This window comes from Mastigoproctus giganteus, chromosome 4 (genome assembly GCF_048544385.1).
Source record: "Mastigoproctus giganteus isolate SK-2022 chromosome 4, ASM4854438v1, whole genome shotgun sequence".
NCBI classification, from domain to species: domain Eukaryota; kingdom Metazoa; phylum Arthropoda; class Arachnida; order Uropygi; family Thelyphonidae; genus Mastigoproctus; species Mastigoproctus giganteus.
Window position 1 is genome coordinate 204,276,754 of NC_143578.1, and position 21,289 is coordinate 204,298,042.

At 38.0% G+C, this 21,289-nt stretch overlaps 1 protein-coding gene across 3 annotated transcripts in view; it reads left to right on the forward strand.

Annotated features, from left to right (window-relative positions):
* The window catches only part of ida (anaphase promoting complex subunit 5 ida), a 435,748-nt gene that overhangs the window by 341,287 nt on the left and 73,172 nt on the right, over positions 1-21,289 (forward strand). For 2 of the 3 annotated variants that reach the window (XM_090371999.1, XM_090372000.1), the window contains exon 18: positions 17,908-18,002. The exons of the other annotated variant lie outside the window; for it this stretch is intronic. In XM_090371999.1, the coding sequence (XP_090228125.1) occupies positions 17,908-18,002 (95 nt within the window). The remainder of the gene's footprint in view (positions 1-17,907; positions 18,003-21,289) is intronic. 3 annotated transcript variants of the gene reach the window in all.

The following is a 21,289-nucleotide window of genomic DNA, read 5'->3' on the forward strand; positions in this document are numbered from 1 at the left end:
TACCTAGTTACAAGAAAGAGCACACCACCCATTCAGTTTTGGGAATCCCGTTCATGCTCATTCCCATTCACTAATGACATGAGGGGTTTCACTGTCCCAGATCCTGCAGTTTTGGTGGTTGAACTTACTGGACAGGTGGACAATGGACTCATCACTAAAGACAACTTTTTTCATTCATCCACAGTAAACATTCTCCGACATTGCGAATCATATAGTTTCAATGCTTGAACAAGCTGGATTTTGTATGTATAAAATTTCACGCAGTGGCAGAGAATCATGTGAATGATTGGTCAAGGCATTTTTAGCTCTCTCCAAGCATGATGAATAGATTTCCTTCGGCTGCATGTTAAACTTTCACGAATGCACTCAACATTCTCGATATTTTCTCTAATCGACACTCTCTCCGTCCCAAGCACAGTACTAAGTACTATAGGTTCTAATACCTCTCGTGTTTGGGGTTTTCATAAAAAAATAAAAACTTACCACATCCCAACCCGCACCACTCTTATGCAGGACACTGCCAGTTCCCTTAAACCAGTGGTGTCCAACCTACGGCCCGCATGGAAATTTAACTAAAACAGCATGTCAAGTTCGACTGTGTCAAACGTGTGCATGTGGTTCATTGCAGTCATATGTATGCTAAATACAGTGATGTACATATCAATCTTTTCATATTGTGAAATTCTACCATTTTGATATAATTTGTACATTGTATTGAATTATTATTAATTTGTATTGAATTTTAAAAATTCATCCTTAAAAATGTTTCGAAAGAGGAAAATCGATTTGGAGTGTCATGTTTTTGATCGAAGGTGGACTGAAGACTATTTCTTCAGTGATTATCACGAAAAAGCAGTGTGTTTGGTGTGTAAGCAGACTGTGTGAGTTTTTAAAGAATATAATTTAAAACTGGTTCCAAGCATAAATCTTTTATTATCAACATAAATGAGTGATGACGAATTTTGTTAAGCATTTTTTGTTAAAAGTTGTGGAAAAATATGTACAGAGAAATGAACAATGATACAAGGCATTAGTTTGTCTCGAAAAACAATTGTGTGAAGAGTAGAAGATATTGGAAAGAATTGGTTTGAAAAACTGTTGGAAAACATAAAAAAACAAATAAAATATTTTAGTGTGGTGCTTGTTGACAGTTCTGATGTAAATGACACACCCCAACTCCTTATCTTTATACGTTGAATTAATGATAATTTTGTACCAGTTGAAGATTTAGCTGATCTACAGAGTGTGCATGGAACAACTACAGGCAAAAATCGTTTTGAAAATTTTTGCCAATCTATTGAAAAGTTAAGATTAAATATTAAAAAGCTGGTAGGAGTCACAACTGGTGGTGCAAAAAATATGATTGGTAAAAACATTGGGCTTATGGGTAGAATAACCAAGAAAATGATAAATAGATAGATATCAGAGCTGAAACTTCAATTGGAATTCACTGCATTGCGTATCAAGAAGTATTGGATGTCCAGCACATTATGAATGTGGTTATTTCAACTGTAAAGTTTATACGATCACATGGCCTTAATCACATGGCCGAATGTTTCAATACTTTCTTTCAGAAATTGAAGTTGAATATAAAGATGTGATTTTACTTCGTGCAGTGAGATGACTTAGTTGTGGCAAAGTCTTACATTGATTGATTAAACTATGTTGTTAAATTAATATTTTTGACAGAAAAAGAAACTAATAAAACAAAAACAACTATCAAATATGGCATGGCTATTTTATCTTGCAATTCATACCGATATTTCTAGTCATTTAAATGCTTTTAATTTAAAACTACAGGGGAAAGGAAAATTGGGCTGGTTTGTTTGGTGACATCAAATCATTTCAGAATAAGTTGTTATTATTTTAATCCCAAATTGAGCAAGACAATTTAGTTCACTTTGAATGTTGTACTGAGCTAATGGAGAAACACACATTTCCAAAGAATTGTTGCCTCTCATTATTACAGTTACTTTTTGATGAGTCTGAAAGTCAATTTGCTGATAATAAGATCCCATGAAAATTTCCATTCTTTTTTGTGAATCCCTGCTTTTGGTTCGCTAATCATTATGCAAGAAAAAAAAAAAAAAATTGGGAAATCCCTGCATTAGGTTCTGTGCTGTTGAACTTGTGGAAAAATCTAGATTTCAAAGTTTTATTACTACTGGATAATGAGCCAGGCCATCCAAAAGATTTAAATCATCCAAATGTTGAATGATTACAACTATTACAACTTCCTTAATTCAACCATTAGGTCAAAGCATTATGTCTACCTTTGAAATTTATTACATCAGAAAATTGTTACAATGGATTTTGGAAAAAATTATTCCAAATTGAAGTGATGGAGGCATGGAAACATTTTTCAATTGTGGACTGTACCGGAATCATAGCTTTATCACTCAAAGAAATGAAACCATCAATATTAAATGCGTGTTGGAAAAATGTATGGCCAGTCAGTTCATTCAGGAAATATGGTCGAACCAGCAGAAAACAAAATCAGTGCGATAGTATAACTTGCTAAGTTGGTAGGAGGGGAAGTTTTTGATGATATGACTACAGAAGGTCTCGTCGGTAGAATTGACATCCTTCCCCACACCACGTGGAAAGGCGCCTCCGTAGCTAGGTGGGAAGAAGCAGCAGTGCGTAACGCACGCTTCTTGATTAGACCGGGGTTCGATCCCGTCACCACCAAATACGGGGATGCGGAAAGATCAGGGAATGATCACCGCATATTCCCAGAGCAATATGGCCTTAGTTGCTAATGCTCCTAAAAAAAAAAAAATAAATAAAAAAAATAAAAAAATAAACCACGTGGAAAAGTTCAAATCCCGTCAATGACAGGAGAAAAATGTTTATGGGTCTTTTACACAACGTGGTTGAGTTAGTCGGTCACAGGTGAGGTTAGCATGGTTTTTTCTCCCGGAAACTCGGGTTTTTCGTGAAGCAAAATAGAAAATCGACCCCAGAACACAATGAAAATTCTGAAGTTCCAAATTTTACACTGAAAAGTACACAGGAAGGCATAAAGTTAGCCCAGCAATTAGATTCTTATTTTTTGAATGCAGATTCTTCGACTGAAAGGAGCACTAACTTCAAAAGGGAGCTTCAAAAATGCTTAGTTCCATACAATGAAATTTACAAAAATCTATCAAACAAAAACAAACCCAGATTAATGATTTTTTTAAAGAGAGCAGAAGATACACAAAATCTAGAATGGTGTATTTTTGTTAGTTTTGGAATGTAATCCCCTTTTTGTACTGGTTCTCTTAGCCCCATGTAACACCAATTTACACTACAGGAGATTTTATAGGAGCCGAACTGCCATGTTGTACGAGTATTACCTGTATATTGATTGTGAAAATAAACTACTTGAATTCTACAAGACTCTCCCATCTGAAGATTTTCCACTAATGAAATAAAATGCCATGAAAATGGTTACTTTGTTCAGATAAACGTGTTTGCGAGAAAGTTTTTGAACATGTGAAATCAAATAAATATTTAAAAAGAAACAGAATAACAAATGAACTTCTTTATTCCATATTGAGAATTGGCTTCAAAAATTTTTAACCAAATTTTGAACAATTATCTAAAAATATCCAGCTTTAATCATCTCATTAAATGCTATTGTGTATTGTACTCAATAACATTTTCGAATATTTTCAATTTTAGGTATATCATTATATTTATTTATTCACCTTAATATTGACAGTGATCTTTTTCAGGTTGTAAATTTTCTAAAGTGACCATTTAAAAGCAAAAGTAAAGTATTTTTTAAAAAAAAAGTAAAAGTAATTTATAATTTTAATAAAATCTAAAAAATAAATCACTGACATAGATTTGTTGCACATAAAAATGTTGGGAATTTGCAGTTTTTATATATGTAGCCAGGGCTGTGTTAACACTATGGCCAAACCAACATGGCCGGGGGTCTCACCCGAAGAGGGGCCTCAATTTCACTGAAAATATTTTCTAAAGTAATGCTAAAAATTTCTAATAATAATAATAATAGTTTTTATATATATATATTAAGCGGTCCTCAAATTTAAATATGGCTGGGGGGGCCTATTTCATCCTTAATCCAGCCCTGTATGTAACTTGAAAATACAAAACGGTAGCATGAAAATAGAAACTTTCTTTTACATGTAACAAGATATGGAAAATGTAACACAGTTTTTTCTCGAATCACTCAGTGCTGCCCGCAAAACAAATTAACTTTGAATATGGCTCCCGTACGGGAAATGGTTGAACATCACTGCCTTAAACTGTTCTGCCCATATTGCTAAAAGGACTTACAATACACACACACACATCACTTTTTTGTTCTACCTTTTCCATTTTAATGGTTATCAATACTAGTGACATCTACACAATGCTATATAAAACTCTTTGTGCAGCTCTTTCAAATGATAGACATTATTCATATATCAGCTCTAGTTCATGCTTCATAATTGCTTGTAATGTGATCAATAATTTATGGACACCCTGTATGATTGGTGTACATTTATTCAAACATTGGATATTATTAATTACTTTTGGCGTTTTTAGTATTAGTAGGGAAATGATGCAAGAAAGCAAGCTTATACATCATTAGCCAACAAAAAAAAAAAAATTCACATCACCTATCCATCCAATAGTTAGCATTAGCATTAGTAGAGACATATGATGCAAGAAAGAAAGCATATTTTGCATTAGTTTAACATCTTATTTAGCAAACCCATCCCATTTCCCCGATCCATTCACTCCAAAAGTTTGTCTAGTTCAACCTTGAATTTATTTAAGCTGTCAAGTTTCACAACAGCAGATGGAAGTTTGTTCCAGCAATCACTCACCCACTGGCTAAAGACAAATTTCCACACATCTGTTCTACAACTGTCTTTCTCAATTTGAATTTATGCTCTCCCTCATGTGCGGAATCTGAGCAGGAGGAAGAATCCCATCAGCATCTTGCTCAAACCATTTAAGGCCTTATACACCTCAATTAGATCACCTCGCAGACTCTGCAATTTACAGAACTTAAGTGTTTCTTGGTAACCGCAACCCTTTGTTCTACTCACTAATCTCATTACCCTTCTTGTACTCATTCCAGCAACTACATCTCTCCTAAAATTAGGCCTCCAGACCTCTATGCAGTACTCAAGGTATGGCCTGACCATTGCCTTATACAAGGAGACAATCACCTCCTTATCCCTGCTAGCAAAATTCCTGTATATCATTGACAAGACCGCATGAGCTACCCTTGCAGCCTGTTTGCACTGCTCGGAAAACTTCATATCTGACTGCACAATTACCCTCCAGGTCTTTTTCATTCTCCACTACCCGAGTGTAGTACCGCACAGTTGTTATGGTACTCTGGGGTTACTGCTACCCATATGCAGCACTTTGCATTTGTCAATGTTAAACTTCAGCTGCCACCTCTCAGCCCATCTACTCAACTTTTCTAGATCCTGTTGCAGTAGTGTACCATCCTTACTGTCATTGCCAACCCTACTAACCTTTGTATCGTCTTCAAACTTGGACATTTAAGTCTGCTATATCTTCATCAATATCATTGACAATATCATTATCACCATCTTGCCCTTAATGCCATACTACTCCAATTTGTACAGTAGTCTTCCATGTGCAACAGTATTAAAAGTTTCCTAAAATTCAAATATATGATATCAAAATTATTTTTTGCATCCATTCCTTTGTGACCACATTTTAGTATTGAATCAAATTGGTCAGACAGGACTTCCCTTTTACAAACCCATTCTGTGTCTGAACTATAACTGCAATCTTGTCTAGGTAATCCTGTAGTGCTTCTTTAACCAATGGCTTCTTTATTTTCCCCTGAACAGAAGTTAAACTAACTGGTCTGTAATTACTTGTGTCATCTTTCGATTCCCCTTTGTGAATTTTGGATATATTTCCAGTCCATGGGGGACCTCCCTTGAGTCCAAGGATGCCCTCATAAACATGGCTAAGGGTCTGCTTGCTTCCTTTGCTGTCTCCTTTAATGGCCACGAGTGCTAAGCAATTTTCTCTGAGATATACAGTGTGCTCTTTCTAAACGACAAAGTTTAATTTCCTTTCTAGTGTCGTTTTCTCTTTTGTTTATCTAAAGTGGTTCTGTGCTTCAAGTGTTAAAGTAAGAACTCAGAAAGGAAAACTGCCTTTCTTTTTTCAGAGTATATATATTAATTACTGACAAACTAACCTTTTCAACTGCCTGGTCACTGGTGGCATCGCTCCTGCCTCCACGTGGCAGGGCCAGTAACCTGGGAGAACAAAGCCCCTCTCCAGGGCTAAAAGAAGTAAACATGGAATTTGACAGTTTCCCTCAAATTGAGCCTTCATGCTCACCGTGTCCTAAATTAAATGATAATGACCATGATACATCACAGTCGAAAAGACTGCGGACTGACACAGAGCAAAAGGAATGTCCATCTTTCCTTATCTTCCACTCCTTGTCAAACAAATGCATGAGTACACTCTCCCCATTTCTGATATAGAAATGGTTGGAAATCTCAGCAGGTTCACCTAAAATGGTGAAAAGACTTAGATCAGGTGATCTATTGAAAGTGTGAGTCTTAAGCAATAAGAGACTACTGAACGTCTCAACCTTTGGTGGTATTTACATGCAAGTTACCCCACATGCAACACATGTTGTAACGAGTACAGAGAAGGGCAACAAGATTAGTGAATGGAACAAAGGGTTGCTCTTACGAAGAAAGCCTTAAATTTTGCAAATTACAGTGTCTGGAGACTAGGCACTTGCTAGGTGATGTGAACGAGGTGTATATAAAGCCTTGAATGGTTTGAGCATGCTCAATGCTGATGAGATTCTTCCTCTTGCTCAGAATAATCACCTGAGAGGGCATAAATTCAAATTGAGGAAAGACAGATGTAGGGTAGATGTGCAGAAGTTTGCCTTTAGCCAGCGGATAGTTGGTTGGTGGAAGACTTCCATCCTTCATTATGGAAGTTGATAGCCTAAATAAATTTAAGGCTGAGCTGAACAGGTATTTGGAATGAACGGAGGGGTGAAATGGGAGTGTTTTTTTTTTTTTTTTTTTTTTTTCGGCTGATGCTGCATAAGCTTGCTTTCTTGCATCATATGCCTCTACTAATGCTAATGCTAACACTAAATGCCTCCAAAGGGGTCATCACTGAGTGGGATTTGATCAATGTTACAGAAGATGAATTAGTCCAAGAAGAAAAAGTCACACATGCTAAGCAGATTATGATCAGAAAAGATGGTCAGCTTGTTCCTATACAGAACATTATTCTTACATTTGGCACACCAAATTTACCATTGAGTGTTAAAGCCGACTGTCTCAATTGCCATATAAGACCCTACATTCCTAATCCCATCAGGTGTTATAAGTGTCAAAAGTTTGGGCACTCTCAGACCATCTGGTGAGGGAATGCAATGTCCCCAAACTGTGGTTCAAAATTTCACACACAAACAGAATGTGATGCTGAAACACCACACTGTTCAAACTGTCAAGGCCAACATCCTGCTTATTCAAAGTCCTGTGAACTATGGAAAACAGGAAAAAAGATCCAAAAATACAGAGTAGAGCGGAAAGTGACTTACCAAGAGGCAAAGAAGCAAATTATGCTTACTACACCTAAACACACCTACGCAGCAGCAACAAAGAAATACCAATCAGCAGCCACTCAAACTGATGTATCAGTTCCCCAATCCATGTCTATTGCAGATTTGTCCTGAGAAATACTATCAACCTCACAGCAATTTACTAAGGAACAGCATGCAATAGATAGTGCTAACAACACACCAATTACAGTACAGCCAACTGCATTGCAGTCTTCCTCAGAAACCATAAAAACTAAAACAGCAGTCCCAATGCAGAAAAGTTGGCCAAATGTAACAAATATGGATACAGATGAAAACATCAACCCAGATGAGCCAATCTTAGATCTGTACACAGAAGATGACATGGACACAGTGCATCCTATCTTTTCGAAAAAAGAAAGAATAAAGTTGCAGAGACAAAAATAGACTGGACCTAAAAAGCAGACTGAATCAAACGCAACTGTTAAAAACAAATAATGGATCACATCATACAATGGAACTGTAGAGGGCCCACTTAGCAACATCGATGATATCTATGACCTAATCCAACAGTATAGTCCGGTAAGCATATGTTTACAAGAAACTAATCTACCACCGCAAGTAATTCCAAAAATCAAGAACTATACTGTATATCAGCATAATAGAAATAACAATACCACTGTGCATGGAGGTGTGGCCATTCTAGTAAATTCAAGAGTCCCTACTAAACACATTCCACTGCAGACTTCCTTAGAAGCAGTAGCAGTATGTGTCTCCTTAGGAATTGTGTTAGCAGTAATTTCAATCTACCTATCACCAAACAAAGAATATACTTATAATGCCCTAGAAGAACTTCTGCTACAAATCCCTCCTCCATTTTGTTTATTTTGAGATTTTAATGCACACCACCCAAACTTGGGCTCCCCACATACAGACAGACGAGGAAAAGTTCTGGAATCGCTGCTTGATAAAAATAATTGTTGAATAATTGTGCTAATACTTACATTCATTTCTCCACTAGAACAACAACAGCTATAGACTTAACAATCTGCTCTCCAACACTGTATCCACTCATCCGCTGGACAACTCTGGACAATCTGCAAACAGTGACCATTATCCGATAATTTGTGAAATCCAAACAACTAGAATCCCTCAGGAAAATAATTCCTGCTTAAAATGGAAATTTTCCAAGGCTGATTGGAAGTTATTTGCTTCAAGTATCTCATTCAATGATGAAATTATCCATTGATCATGCCACACAGCACATCACATCTCAGATTCTAAATGCCACAACCAAGGCCATACCAAAAATCTGTACTGGTTCTTTTAAACATGCCAATCTTTGGTGGAGTGATGCATGCCAACTTGCCAAAAAAGAGAAAAACAGGGACCTGGAACCTGTTTCGTAAACACCCAACTACTGAGAACCTTATAAATTTAAAAAAACTGAAAGCAAAAGTGCGATTCATAACGAAAAAGGCAAAAAAAGACTCTTGGATCCAGTTTGCCTCTACTATAACGAAGAACAGACAGCAGAATAATCTGGAATAAAATAAAAAACCGAATGGCAGATTTCTCCCAGCATCCTCTCCAATACTGAGATGGAATGGGCAAGACTTATCATCTCCAGTTGATATAGCTAATGCTATTTCTGCCTTCAAACAGTTGTTTGAAGGCAGAAAACTTTGCCAAAATCTGTATATGAACCATCTTTTCAGCAACATAAAAGGAGGACTGAGCAAAACAAATTAAATTTCAGCACAAGAGTAGCACTTCCATATAATCAGACCTTTACAATGTTGGAGCTACAGGATGCTCTAAACTAATCAACAAATGGGGCATCAGGACCTGATGGTCTTTATTACCTCATGTTGCAACACTAGACAAAAAGGCTTTAAATTCCCTATTGCTTTTTCTGAATTGGATCTTCTCCGAAAGCTACTATCCTTGCTCGTGGTGACATTCAACTGTGCTAGCTTTTCCAAAACCTGGAAAAGATCAGACGAATCCATGCAACTATAGACTGATATCCCTTACCAGCTGCTTGGGCAAAACATCGGAAAAGATGGTACACAATAGACTCGTATGGTATATAGAATCCCACTCAGTCATCAGTTGTAATCAGTACAGCTTCCGCAAAAACCGATCCAAATTAGACCTTATGGTGAAAGCTGATTGTAACATACGGAACGCCTTTATTCAAAAAGAACGTCTTGTCATGGTGTGCCTGGATATTGAAAGAGCCTTTGACACCACCTGGCTCTATGGTATTCTGCAAGACCTGTATGCCATAGGACTCAGAGGTCGACTCCCAATGATCATAGAGAGTTACCTTAAAAATAGAACTTTTCAAGAGAGTTATCATAATGCTGTTTCGCAAGCTCTTATTCAAAGAGAAGGTGTACCACAGGGATCGGTACTCAGCGCTACATTCTTTGCTCTTAGGATAAACAATTTAGCGCAAAACATCTATCTTTATTTATTTATTTTTATTTTTATTTTATTTTATTTTTTATGTGAACCCCAAACATGAGAGGTATTAGAACCTATAGTACTTAGTACCGTGCTTGGGTTGGAGGTTGAGAAGACGAAAGAAGATATTTGTTGACATTGGACTTGAACTTCTGTAGATTGTAATTTTCAGGAAATACATATGAAGGAAGGTTGTTCCAGAAAACGGCAGTTGAATGAATAAATGAGGAAGATGAAAAGTTGGTTCTGTGGGTTTGAAGTTGGACAGTAAATGGATGTTGGCTGGTGGCGGCACGTGCTAGGACTGTTTTGAAAGAGAGAGCGGGAATTATAGAAGCCAATTCAGAAGAACAGTGCCCATGGAAGTATCTGTAGAAGAAGCATGCAGCAGAAACAGTACGTGTATGAAAAAGCGAGTGGAGAGACTCTGTTAGAGATGAATGATTAATTAACCTAACTGCCCTCTTCTGAATGGAATCGGCGCCTCCGTAGCCAGGTGGGAAGGAGCAGCACTGCGTAGCACACGCTTTTTGATTAGACTGGGGTTCAAGCCTGTCACCACCAAATACGGAGGATGGGGAAAGGTCAGGGAATGACCACCGCATATTCCCGGAGCAATATGGCCTTAGTTGCTAATACTTCTAAAAACCAAATAAAAAACTAACAAATATCAATAACTGAATGGAATCAAGAAGCCTGAGAGAGGTTTTTGGGGCACTACCCCAGATGTGGGAACAATATTCCATGGCAGGGCGGATTTGCGATTTATACAGAGTGAGCAGCTGTGTGGAAGAAAAGTAACGCCAAGAGCGAGAGAGAAAACCAAGTTTTTTAGATGCAGAGGAAGCAATATTTGTAATATGCTTGTGCCAAGAGAGAGATTAGAAGTCAGGGTAATCCCCAAAAGAGATCATTTTGCCTAGAAATCGGAGTGTCACTAAAGATAAGCATAGGAACAGAAGAATCTTTTTTCGAGAAATAAGACAAGACTGAGTTTTAGAAGGGTTGAAATCAACTAAGTTGTCTTTGCCCCACTGGAGAATTACCTGAAGATCGGCATTTAAGGAATTGGTAGCAGATTTTCTAGATGTTGAAGCTGATTGAGCAGGATAAGGTTTCTCAAAATGGAAAGTGGAATGCAATGTGCTATCATCGGCAAAACTATGGATAGGATTTCCAGTCAATGGAAGAAGGTCATTGATATACAAGAGGAAAAGAGTGGGGGAAAGAACTGAGCCTTGGGGGACACCGGCATGAGTGGAGAAGTTAGAAGACAGAGAGCCATCTACCATCACCCTCAGTGAGCGATCAGAGAGAAAACTGGATAACTAATTACTAAAAACAGTTGGCAAACCATAAGATGGAAGCTTGTTTAGAAGACCTTTATGCCAAACATGATCAAAAGCCTTTGAGATGTCAAGTGCAACTACTTGTGTTTCACCGAACCTTTCCATTGAATTAGTCCATAAATGGGTAACATAAGCCAGAATATCACCAGTGGATCGACACCGACTGAATCCATACTGGCGATCGTCTATCAGACGGAAGGTTTTTAGGTAGTTTAAGATTTGGGGGTTAATTGATTTCTCCATTACTTTAGAAAGACTAGAAATATTGCAATGGGATGATAATTGGATGGGAAGGATTTGTCGCCCTTTTTAGGAACTAGTAGTAGTAGTAGTAGTAGTAGTGGCACATGATGCAAGAAAGCAAGTGTAGGAGCTTATGTAGCATCAGCCAAAAAAAAAAAAAAAAAAAAAAAAAAAAATCACACCATTCCCTCCAAATGCCTGTCCAGTTCCTCCTTAAATTTATTTAACCTATCAACTTCCACAACGACAGATGGAAGTTTGTTCCAGCAATTAATCACCCGCTGGCTAAAGGCAAATTTCTGCACATCTATTCTGCATCTGTCCTTTCTTAATTTGAACTTATATCCGCGTAGGTTCGTAATCTGAACAAGTGGAAGGATCCCATCAGAATTCAGGGTGCTCAACCCATTCAAGGCCTTATAGACCTCAATCAGATCACCGCGCAGGTGCCTAATCTCCAGCCACTGCAATTTGCAGAACTTAAGCCTCTCTTGGTAAGAGGATCCCTTCATTCCCCTCACCAATCTTGTTGCCCTTCTCTGTACACGCTCAAGTAAATCTACATCCTTCCTAAAATGAGGCCTCCAGACCTGTACGCAGTACTCAAGGCGTGGCCTGACCATTGCCTTATACAGAGGGATAATCACCTCCTTTTCCCTGCTAGCAAAATTCCTATATATCATTGACAAAACCCCATGACCTTCCCTGGCAGCCTGTCTGCATTGCTCAGAAAGCTTCATATCTGCCTGCACAATTACTCCCAGGTCTTTTTCATTTTCTACCACCTTAAGTGTAGTACCACACAGTTGGTACGTTTCTCTGGGGTTACTTCTACCCATATGCAGTACTTTGCATTTGTCAAGGTTGAACTTCAGTTGCCACTTCTTAGCCCATCTGCCCAAATTATCTAGATCCTGTTGCAGTAGCACACTGCCATTACTGTCATTAACAACCCTGCCAACCTTTGTGTCATCTGCAAACTTCGACATTAAGCCTGATATACCTTCATCAATATCATTGATAAATACACAAAACAACAGTGGCTGGATATGAGCAAATTTCCAAGCAGAAGGAAAAACACCTTTGGAATAAGAAAGTAAAAGAAGGTTGCAAAGAATAGGAGTAAGTTCAGGAGCACAGGTTTTGAGAACAAGTGGAGAAATACCATCAGGACCTGGAGCTTTTTAGCATCAAGATTCATCAAAATCCTTCTGATATCCTTTTGACGGAAGACCACAGGAGGCATTGAATGGAGCGTGTTGGGAATGGTGGGAGGTGTTTTACCAAGATCATTAATACATGAGCTGGAAGAAAAATGGGATGCTAGCAGGTCAGCTTTATCTTTGGCTGAAGTGACAACAGAACCATCTTGTTTGGACAGAGGTGGGAGCAGAGATGGGCAAAAGTTCCGGCCAATAGCTTTGGTAAGAGACCAGAATGCTTGGCTACCATTAGGGCAAGAAGCAAGTTTTCTACTCTTAGCCTGTTCAAACTCTAGTTTGGACTGATTAATAACTGCTTTACAATTGTTGCAAGCTATGGTGTAGGCAGAAAATGAAACTGAAGAATTAGAAACAAGCCAATTACGATATGCAACTTTCTTCTCTTGAACAGCCTTAGCACATTTATTGGAAAACCAAAGTTTAGATAAAGGATGAGATTTTAAAGTGGAGTGTGGGATAAAGGATTCCATTCCTGCAAGAATAAATTCACTGACACGATCTGAGCAAACGTTGACATCAGAAGTTTTGAAACAGTAATCTGACCATGGAAAAGAAGAAAAGAAGTCTCACAGGTCATCCCATTTTGCATTCTTGTAATGCCAAACAACACGAGGTTGGGAATAGCCATGAGATAAAGGTTCCATTGGAGAAGAGACAATCACCAAGTTGTGATCTGAAGTGCCTAAAGGACCTCTCACTTCGACCGTGTACTTAGAAGGGTTGTTTGTGAGAAAAAGATCAAGCGTATTGGCTGTATGATTAGGATTTTCCGGTATTCTTGTAGGTAAATGAACAATCTGTGCTAGGTCATTAATAATTGCAAAAGCCTCAGCATCTTGACCTGCTGGGTCGGTGTGACTAGAAAACGGAAGCCAGCTGGAGTTGTGAACATTAAAATTACCAAGGAAAATTACCTCACTGTTAGGAAAGTTGGACTGGAGAAAGTCAAGTTGCAAAGAGAGGAAGTCAAAGAGCTCCAAGTGATTAGTGGAGTTGGGAGAACAGTAGAGACAACAGATGAATTTGACACAATGAGGTAGAGAGATTTTAAGCCAGAGAAGATCAAAGAGAGGAGATTCCAAATTGCCAAGTCTCTGACAGGGAATATCAGAATGGACATATGCACGAGTACCACCTTTGAGGCGAAAGGAATCATACAGCGAATAATTTGGACATCTGAGATGAGCAGTATTTGAATCAACCAATAACTGAGATTCTGTCAGAAAAAGTACATGGGGTTTGGCAGACTTCAAGTGGAAATGGACATCGTTGAGATTAGAATTGAGACCACATATATTTGTGAAATTAATTAGGAAGTGCTTAGGAATTATGCTGATGATCTTGCAATATCTTGCCATTCACAGAATATGCGGGCGCCTCCGTAGCCAGGTGGGAAGGAGCAGCAGTTCGTAGCACACGCTTCTTGATTAGACCGGGGTTCGAGCCCGTCACCACCAAATACGAAGGACGCGGAAAGGTCAGGGAATGACCACCGCATATCCCGGAGCAATATGGCCTTAGTTGCTAATGCTCCTAAAAACCAAATAACAACAACAACAACAGAATATGCGTTCAACATCTGCAGCTTGCCAATAAACAAAATAGTGTCATGGACTTCACGTAATGGTTATCGTCTGTCGGTAATCAAAACTGCAGCCATTCACTATTGTAAAAAATGCCAACTACATCCAGAACCTGAAGTATCACTGGGAAATCAACCGATACCAATTACCAGCAATATCCGATTCTTGGGCATGACCCTTGACACTAAACTGACATTCCAGAAACATACTGACAACACGAACTGTCTGTATGAAAAAGCTGAATATACTTAAAGTCATCTCATCTATGACATAGGGAGCTGATCGCTATACTCTACTCCACCTATACCGGGCCTTAATCAGATCTCGATTAGACTATGGTGCCCCTGTTTATGACTCTTCCCAAAAGACTCTGTTAGCCTGTCTCAACACAATACAACATAGTGCACTCGGGATTGCTCTTGGGGCATTCAGGACTTTGCCGGTCCAAAGCTTATATATAGAGGCCAATGAACCTCCACTCCACCTTCGGAGAAAGATGCTGCTCTTCAATTATGTGGTTAGAGAATATATAGCCTTCCATCTCATCCTATCTGGTCATACCTCTATGGTCCTCAATGGGTAAGCCTTTTTAGAAATAAGTCTCTTGAAAACAGACCTACAGAAATCCGTCTATGAGAACTGATTCAGCAGTGGAATATACAATTGACCAAGTCACATCGACAGAGAAATTGTACAACTTCCATGGAAAGTGTGTATACTTTCATGTGATGACTACTTCTGACGTTGGGGGAAACACTCCCTGAACAACCAAACCATTTAGAAACTACATGCACCTCACTCTTTGGAAACGCAGACAACCTGCAAATTTATACTGACGGCTTCAAAAGTGACAGCTGTGGGAGCTGCTGTGGTGCTACTAACATCAACAGTCTCTGTTTCATTACCAGAAGAATGCAGCGTTTTCACTGCAGAACTCTTTACCATTAAGATGGGTTTGACCTTACTTGCTCATGATTTCATTCCGAAGACTATAATCTATACAGACTCTTTGAGTGCAGTGACAGTCCTCCAAGGCAATTCTCACGCTCCACATCCATTTATAAATCAAATAAGAACTCGAATACAGCAGGTCCCCGTTATAACGCGGTTCGCTTTATGCTGATTCGCTATAACGCGGTTCGCTTTATGCTGATTCGCTATAACGCTGTTCTTATATTATAACCCGTATCTGACTATAACGCTGTTACAGATCACTATAATGCTCTTTTACAGATTGTATTTTTGGCATATTTAACGAAATCGTTTCATTTGATGGAGTCGATAGCTTGAAAATGAATAGCAAAACAGCATTAAAACGTTTCCCACGCTCAGTGAAATTTTCTCGCACACTAATTTAATTTCAGTACATCGACTTGTTACGTAGTTCCGAGATCAACATTTTAAAAAATGATCAAGTATATTGCTTGTAATATTTGTGTTATATGCATTTATCCGAAGTCTAGTCATCACTCAGTACCATATTAGACATGGTGCGAAACGGACTGTTTACTTGAACATTGTATCATAATTAATGCAACCAACGCGGTTACATTTTCGAAGAGTTAATAATGGCCGATAAGAATGAAAAAGCAACAATGTCTGAGCGCAGTACGAAGACTATAAATATAAGAAAAAGACTGAATTTGAAAATTAAATTAGACGTTTTGAAGCGAATCGATTCCGGTCAAAGACAAGCGGATGTGTGCCATAATTTAGGACTTGCAAGTTTAACTGTAAGAACAATTATAAAAAAAAAATAAAGATTTAATTTTAGCAGCGGGAAAGATAGCTGTTCCACTGCAAGCAAGTAGGGCTAGGCCGGCTCTTAGGATTGAAATGGAAACACTTTAACTAATTTTATTGAAAATAATATCCAAGGCAGAATTCAGTTAAGTTGAATATTATTAAAAAAAAAGAGAAAGAGATTAGCCAATATGATGATCTGAAGAAAACTCACCTAAAAAAAAAAAAATGTTGAACCATTTAAAACTAGTAAGGGCTGGTTGAATAGATTTAAAATCCAGGGAGAAGCCGCAAGTGCAGAAGGAGCCAAAACTTTCAAAAAAGAACTTGTTAAAATTATTGAAGAGGGATATTATGTATTATACTGTACTTCTCAACAAGTTTTTAACATAGATTAAGCAGGACTTTTGTGGAAATGAATGACTAAAAGAAGTTTCATATTGAAAGAATAAAAAAACATGCCAGGTTTCAAAGCAGCGAAGGATCGGTTGACTTTATTGTTGGGTGGTAATTAAACTGTGGGTGATTTAAAATTAATACCCCTTTTAGTTTATTTGGAAGAGGGCCAAAGTTCAACCCAAAATCGACACATTTTTAATGATTAAATTCATCAATTAAATTAAATCAATTTAGATCAATTAAATTCATGATTTTAATTGGAATTTTAAGTTTAATTTTGATACATAAGTAGTTACCACATAATTATATACATATGTAATGCAGAATATTTTATATGTACAAATATTTGAATATTAAATATTTTGACTGAAAATTGTGCATCTTTTCACTACTGTTTATTATTGATTAGGAAATATCCTATGGCACCGACTGCAACTCACAAATACATATGTTACCTTATGGGAATACGGCACTCGCTTAGCGTGGATTCACTTAGCACACTGTTTTTACGGAATGAATTATCAGCGTTAAGCGGGGGTCACCTGTATACGAATTTCTTAACAATAGGTAGAATATCACTTTTGTTGGATTCCAGGGCATACTGGAATACCAGGAAATGAGATTGCAGATAAAGCAGAAAGAAATCCCACTGATAATAACCACATCCAGATTCCTTACACACTATAAATCATTTATACGCCAAATTTGCAATGAAAAATGGAGAGAAATGTGGCATAATCAGTTAAATAACAAGTTACGAAAAAAAAAACAGAATCCACAGCTATGGAAATCCGCTCAAACAGACATGAAGAGGTAGTGCTTACCAGAGCATTTATAGGTCATACCTATCTTACACATCTATATTTATTACGAGGAAATAATCCGCCACAGTGACTCACCACTAACCATAAAGCATATTCTTATAGAGTGCAGTCGCTATCAGTATGCCAGAATCACATCATTCCGATTCCTATCTAATTTAAATGAACCTCTTCAAATTAGACATATTATTGGGGACAACTCCATTTTACCTGAGTTTTTTCACTATCTAAAACAAATTAATATATTTATGCTCATATAAACTCTTTATTAATCAGTACAGTGTCTCTCTCCACAGGAACAGGTGCAATATGGCCAAAGTAGCTCTTGCGCCAAAAAACCCAACAACAACAGCCTCCTCTAATATAAGTGGAGTAAATTTATATTCAAATGTTCAAAAAAATTCAAAGTAAATTTAATATATAATATATATTTTTCCCAAATCTGTATAAAAGGTCTCTTGCTTCATTTGAATGGTTTATATTTATATGTACAAGTAGGCATAATTTTTATTTCAGTACTCTTGTCGGCGGTTTCGAAAATCGGAAAGGCAGTAAAACTGTTTGAAGTCATTGAAGCACACTACAGAACCAAAGATGCTTTATACTGGCAGGTAAACTACCAGTCTTTTGCCCAATTATTCTCTCTCTCTCTCTCTCTCTCTCTCTCTCTCTCTCTCTCTCTCTCTCTCTGTGTGTGTGCATGTGCTTGTGTGCGCGTGCGCGCGCTTAAAGCCCATAGTTTAAAAAGAAAATACACACAGGGCTATTATGACATTCTTAGTAAACAAAGCAGTAATTATTACCATTTTTTAACCAAAATAAAAAATTTTCTTCAAACTTGAAAATTGAAAGAGAGGAAGGTTCTTTCTTCTTCAACTGGGGTTACTCAAACATCTTTAAAACACACTATATTTATGGGATTCATTTTAATTTTAATGCAATATTCTTCAATAACTCTGGAAATGTGCAAGTCCTGCTTAATGGAAAACACCATTCCATTTCATGTACAATGCACGAAAAATGTAATGGTGCAAAAATGAAATTCTTGTTTTTGGGATGCAACTAATTTCAATCACAGTATAATTAATTACTTGCTAGCCAGGTGGGTAAAGTGCCTGCCTGGCAACCCAAAGGTTGCAGGTTCGAATCCCACCTCGGGCTTGAATCAGAGTAGAGAATGCAAAAAACCTTGAGAGGTGCAATATGGCCACAGAAGCCGATGCGCCAACAACTAACAAAAAAAAAAAAAAAAAAAAACTACTTGCGGCTTTCACCAGATATGTGTGTTATCTCATTTCTCAAGTGATATGATGACTTCTGGAAAATTTAAAAATTGAGCAACAGTGAATTGATAGATGAATATGGATTGCTTATTCAATAGTAGTTGTTTTATAATTCATTAGCATTAGCAAAAAAAAAACAAATTAAAAGAAAAATAAAATAAAACTTCTCATTTCACCCATCCACTCACACCAAATATTTGTCTAGTTCTGCCTTGAATCTATTTAAGATATCAACTTCTGCAACAACAGATGAAAGTTTGTTCCAGCAATCAACCACCCAGGGGCTAAAGGCAAACTTCTGCACATCTATCCTACAACTGTATTTACTCGTTTTGAATTTATGCCCTCTCAGGTGATTATTCAGATTAAGAGGAAGAATCCCATCAGCATTGAGCATGCTCAAACCATTCAAGGCTTTATCACATCACTTCGCAGGTGCTTAGTCTCCAGACACCGTAATTTGCAAAACTTAAGCCTTTCTTTGTAAGAACAACCCTTTGTTCCATTCAAATCTTATTGCCCTTCTCTCTACCCGCTCCAGCAGCTCTATATCCATCTTAAAATGAGGCCTCCATGCCTGTATACAGTACTCAAGGTGTGGTCTGACCATTGCCTTATACAAGGGAATAATCACCAGCTTATCCATGCTAGAAAAATTCCTCTTTTATCATTGACAAGACACCATGAGCTACTCTTGCAGACTGGCTGCACTTCTCAGAAAACTTCATATCTACCTGCACAATTACCCCCAGGTCCTTTTCATCTTCTACCACTGCCAGTGTAGTACCACACAGTTGATATGTTACTCTGGGGTTACTGCTTGCCATATGCTGTACTTTACATTTGTCAATGTCAAACTTTAGTTGCCAACTCTCAGCCCATCTGCTCAACTTTTCTAGATCCTGTTGCATCAGCTTACTGTCATTAGTGCCATTAACACTGTGCCGACCTTTGTATAGGCAAACTTCGACATTGAGGTATATCAATATCATTAATAAATAGAGTAAACAATAATGAACCCAACACTGAACCCTGGGGAACTCCACTAATAACATTAGTCCACGAAGAGCAGTGTCCCTTAATTACCACTCTCTGTCTTCTCCCACTCAACCATCCCTTTATCCATCACAGCAATTTTCCTCCAGTGCCACACTGCTCCAATTTGTGCAGCAGTTTTAGTAGTAGTAGTAGTAGTGGCATGTGATGCAAGAAAGCAAATGTATGAGCTTATGCAGCATCAGCCAAAAAAAAAATCACAACATTCCCTCCAAATGCCTGTCCAGTTCTTCCTTAAATTTATTCAACCTATCAACTTCCACAACGACAGATGGAAGATTGTTCCAGCAATTAACCACCCGCTGGCTAAAGGCAAATTTCCTCACATCTAATCTACATCTGTCTTTTCTTAATTTGAATTTATGCCCCCTTAGGTTCGTAATCTGAACAAGTGGAAGGATCCCATCAGAATTCAGCGTGCTGAACCCATTCAACGCCTTATACACCTCAATCAGATCACCGTGCGGGTGCCTAGTCTCCAGCCACTGCAATTTGCAGAACTTAAGCCCCTCTTGATAAGAGTATCCCTTCATTCCCCTCACCAATCTTGTTGCCCTTCTCTGTACACGCTCAAGTAAATCTACATCCTTCCTAAAATGAGGCCTCCAGACCTGTACGCAGTACTCAAAGCATGGCCTGACCATTGCCTTATACAGAGGGATAATCACCTCCTTTTCCCTGCTAGAAAATTCCTATATATCATTGACAAAACCCCATGACCTGCCCTGGCAGCCTGCCTGCATTGCTCAGAAAACTTCATATCTGCCTGCACAATTACTCCCAGGTCTTTTTCATTTTCTACCACCTTAAGTGTAGTACCACACAGTTGGTACGTTTCTCTGGGGTTTCTTCTACCCATATGCAGTACTTTGCATTTGTCAAGGTTAAACTTCAGTTGCCACTTCTTAGCCCATCTGCCCAAATTATCTAGATCCTGTTGCAGTAGCACACTGCCATTACTGTCATTAACAACCCTGCCAACCTTTGTACCTTTACATGTGCAACAGTTGTAAAAACCCTTCTAAGATCCAAATATATGATATCAAAATTATTCTTTACATCCAGTTCCTTTCTGACCACATTATAATATACAATCAAATTAGTCAGACAAGACTTCCCTTTAACAAACCCATGCTGTCTGAGCTGTAACTGAAGTCTCGTCTAAATGATCCTGCAATGCTTCTTTAACCAGTGCCTCCATTAATTTCCCTGGTACAGAAGTTAAACTAACAGGTCTGTAATTACTTGTGTCTCCCTTTGATGCTCCTTTGTGAATTGGGGTCACATTTGCACATCACCAATCTAGGATACCTCACCTGAGTCCAAAAAAGCTCTCATAAGTATGGCTAAGGGTTTGCTTAATTCCTTTGCTGCATCCTTTAATATAACTGGATAGATCCCATCTACCCCAGGTGAACCTTTCTAATTTTTATCTTCAACAATTTCTCCTTCACTTTGCTCTCAGTTATTACAAAATAATCTAGCTCACTGCAAGTTCACCTCTGGCATCTGTGGATAACTCCTCATCTGTGAATATAGATGCAAAATACTCATTTAGT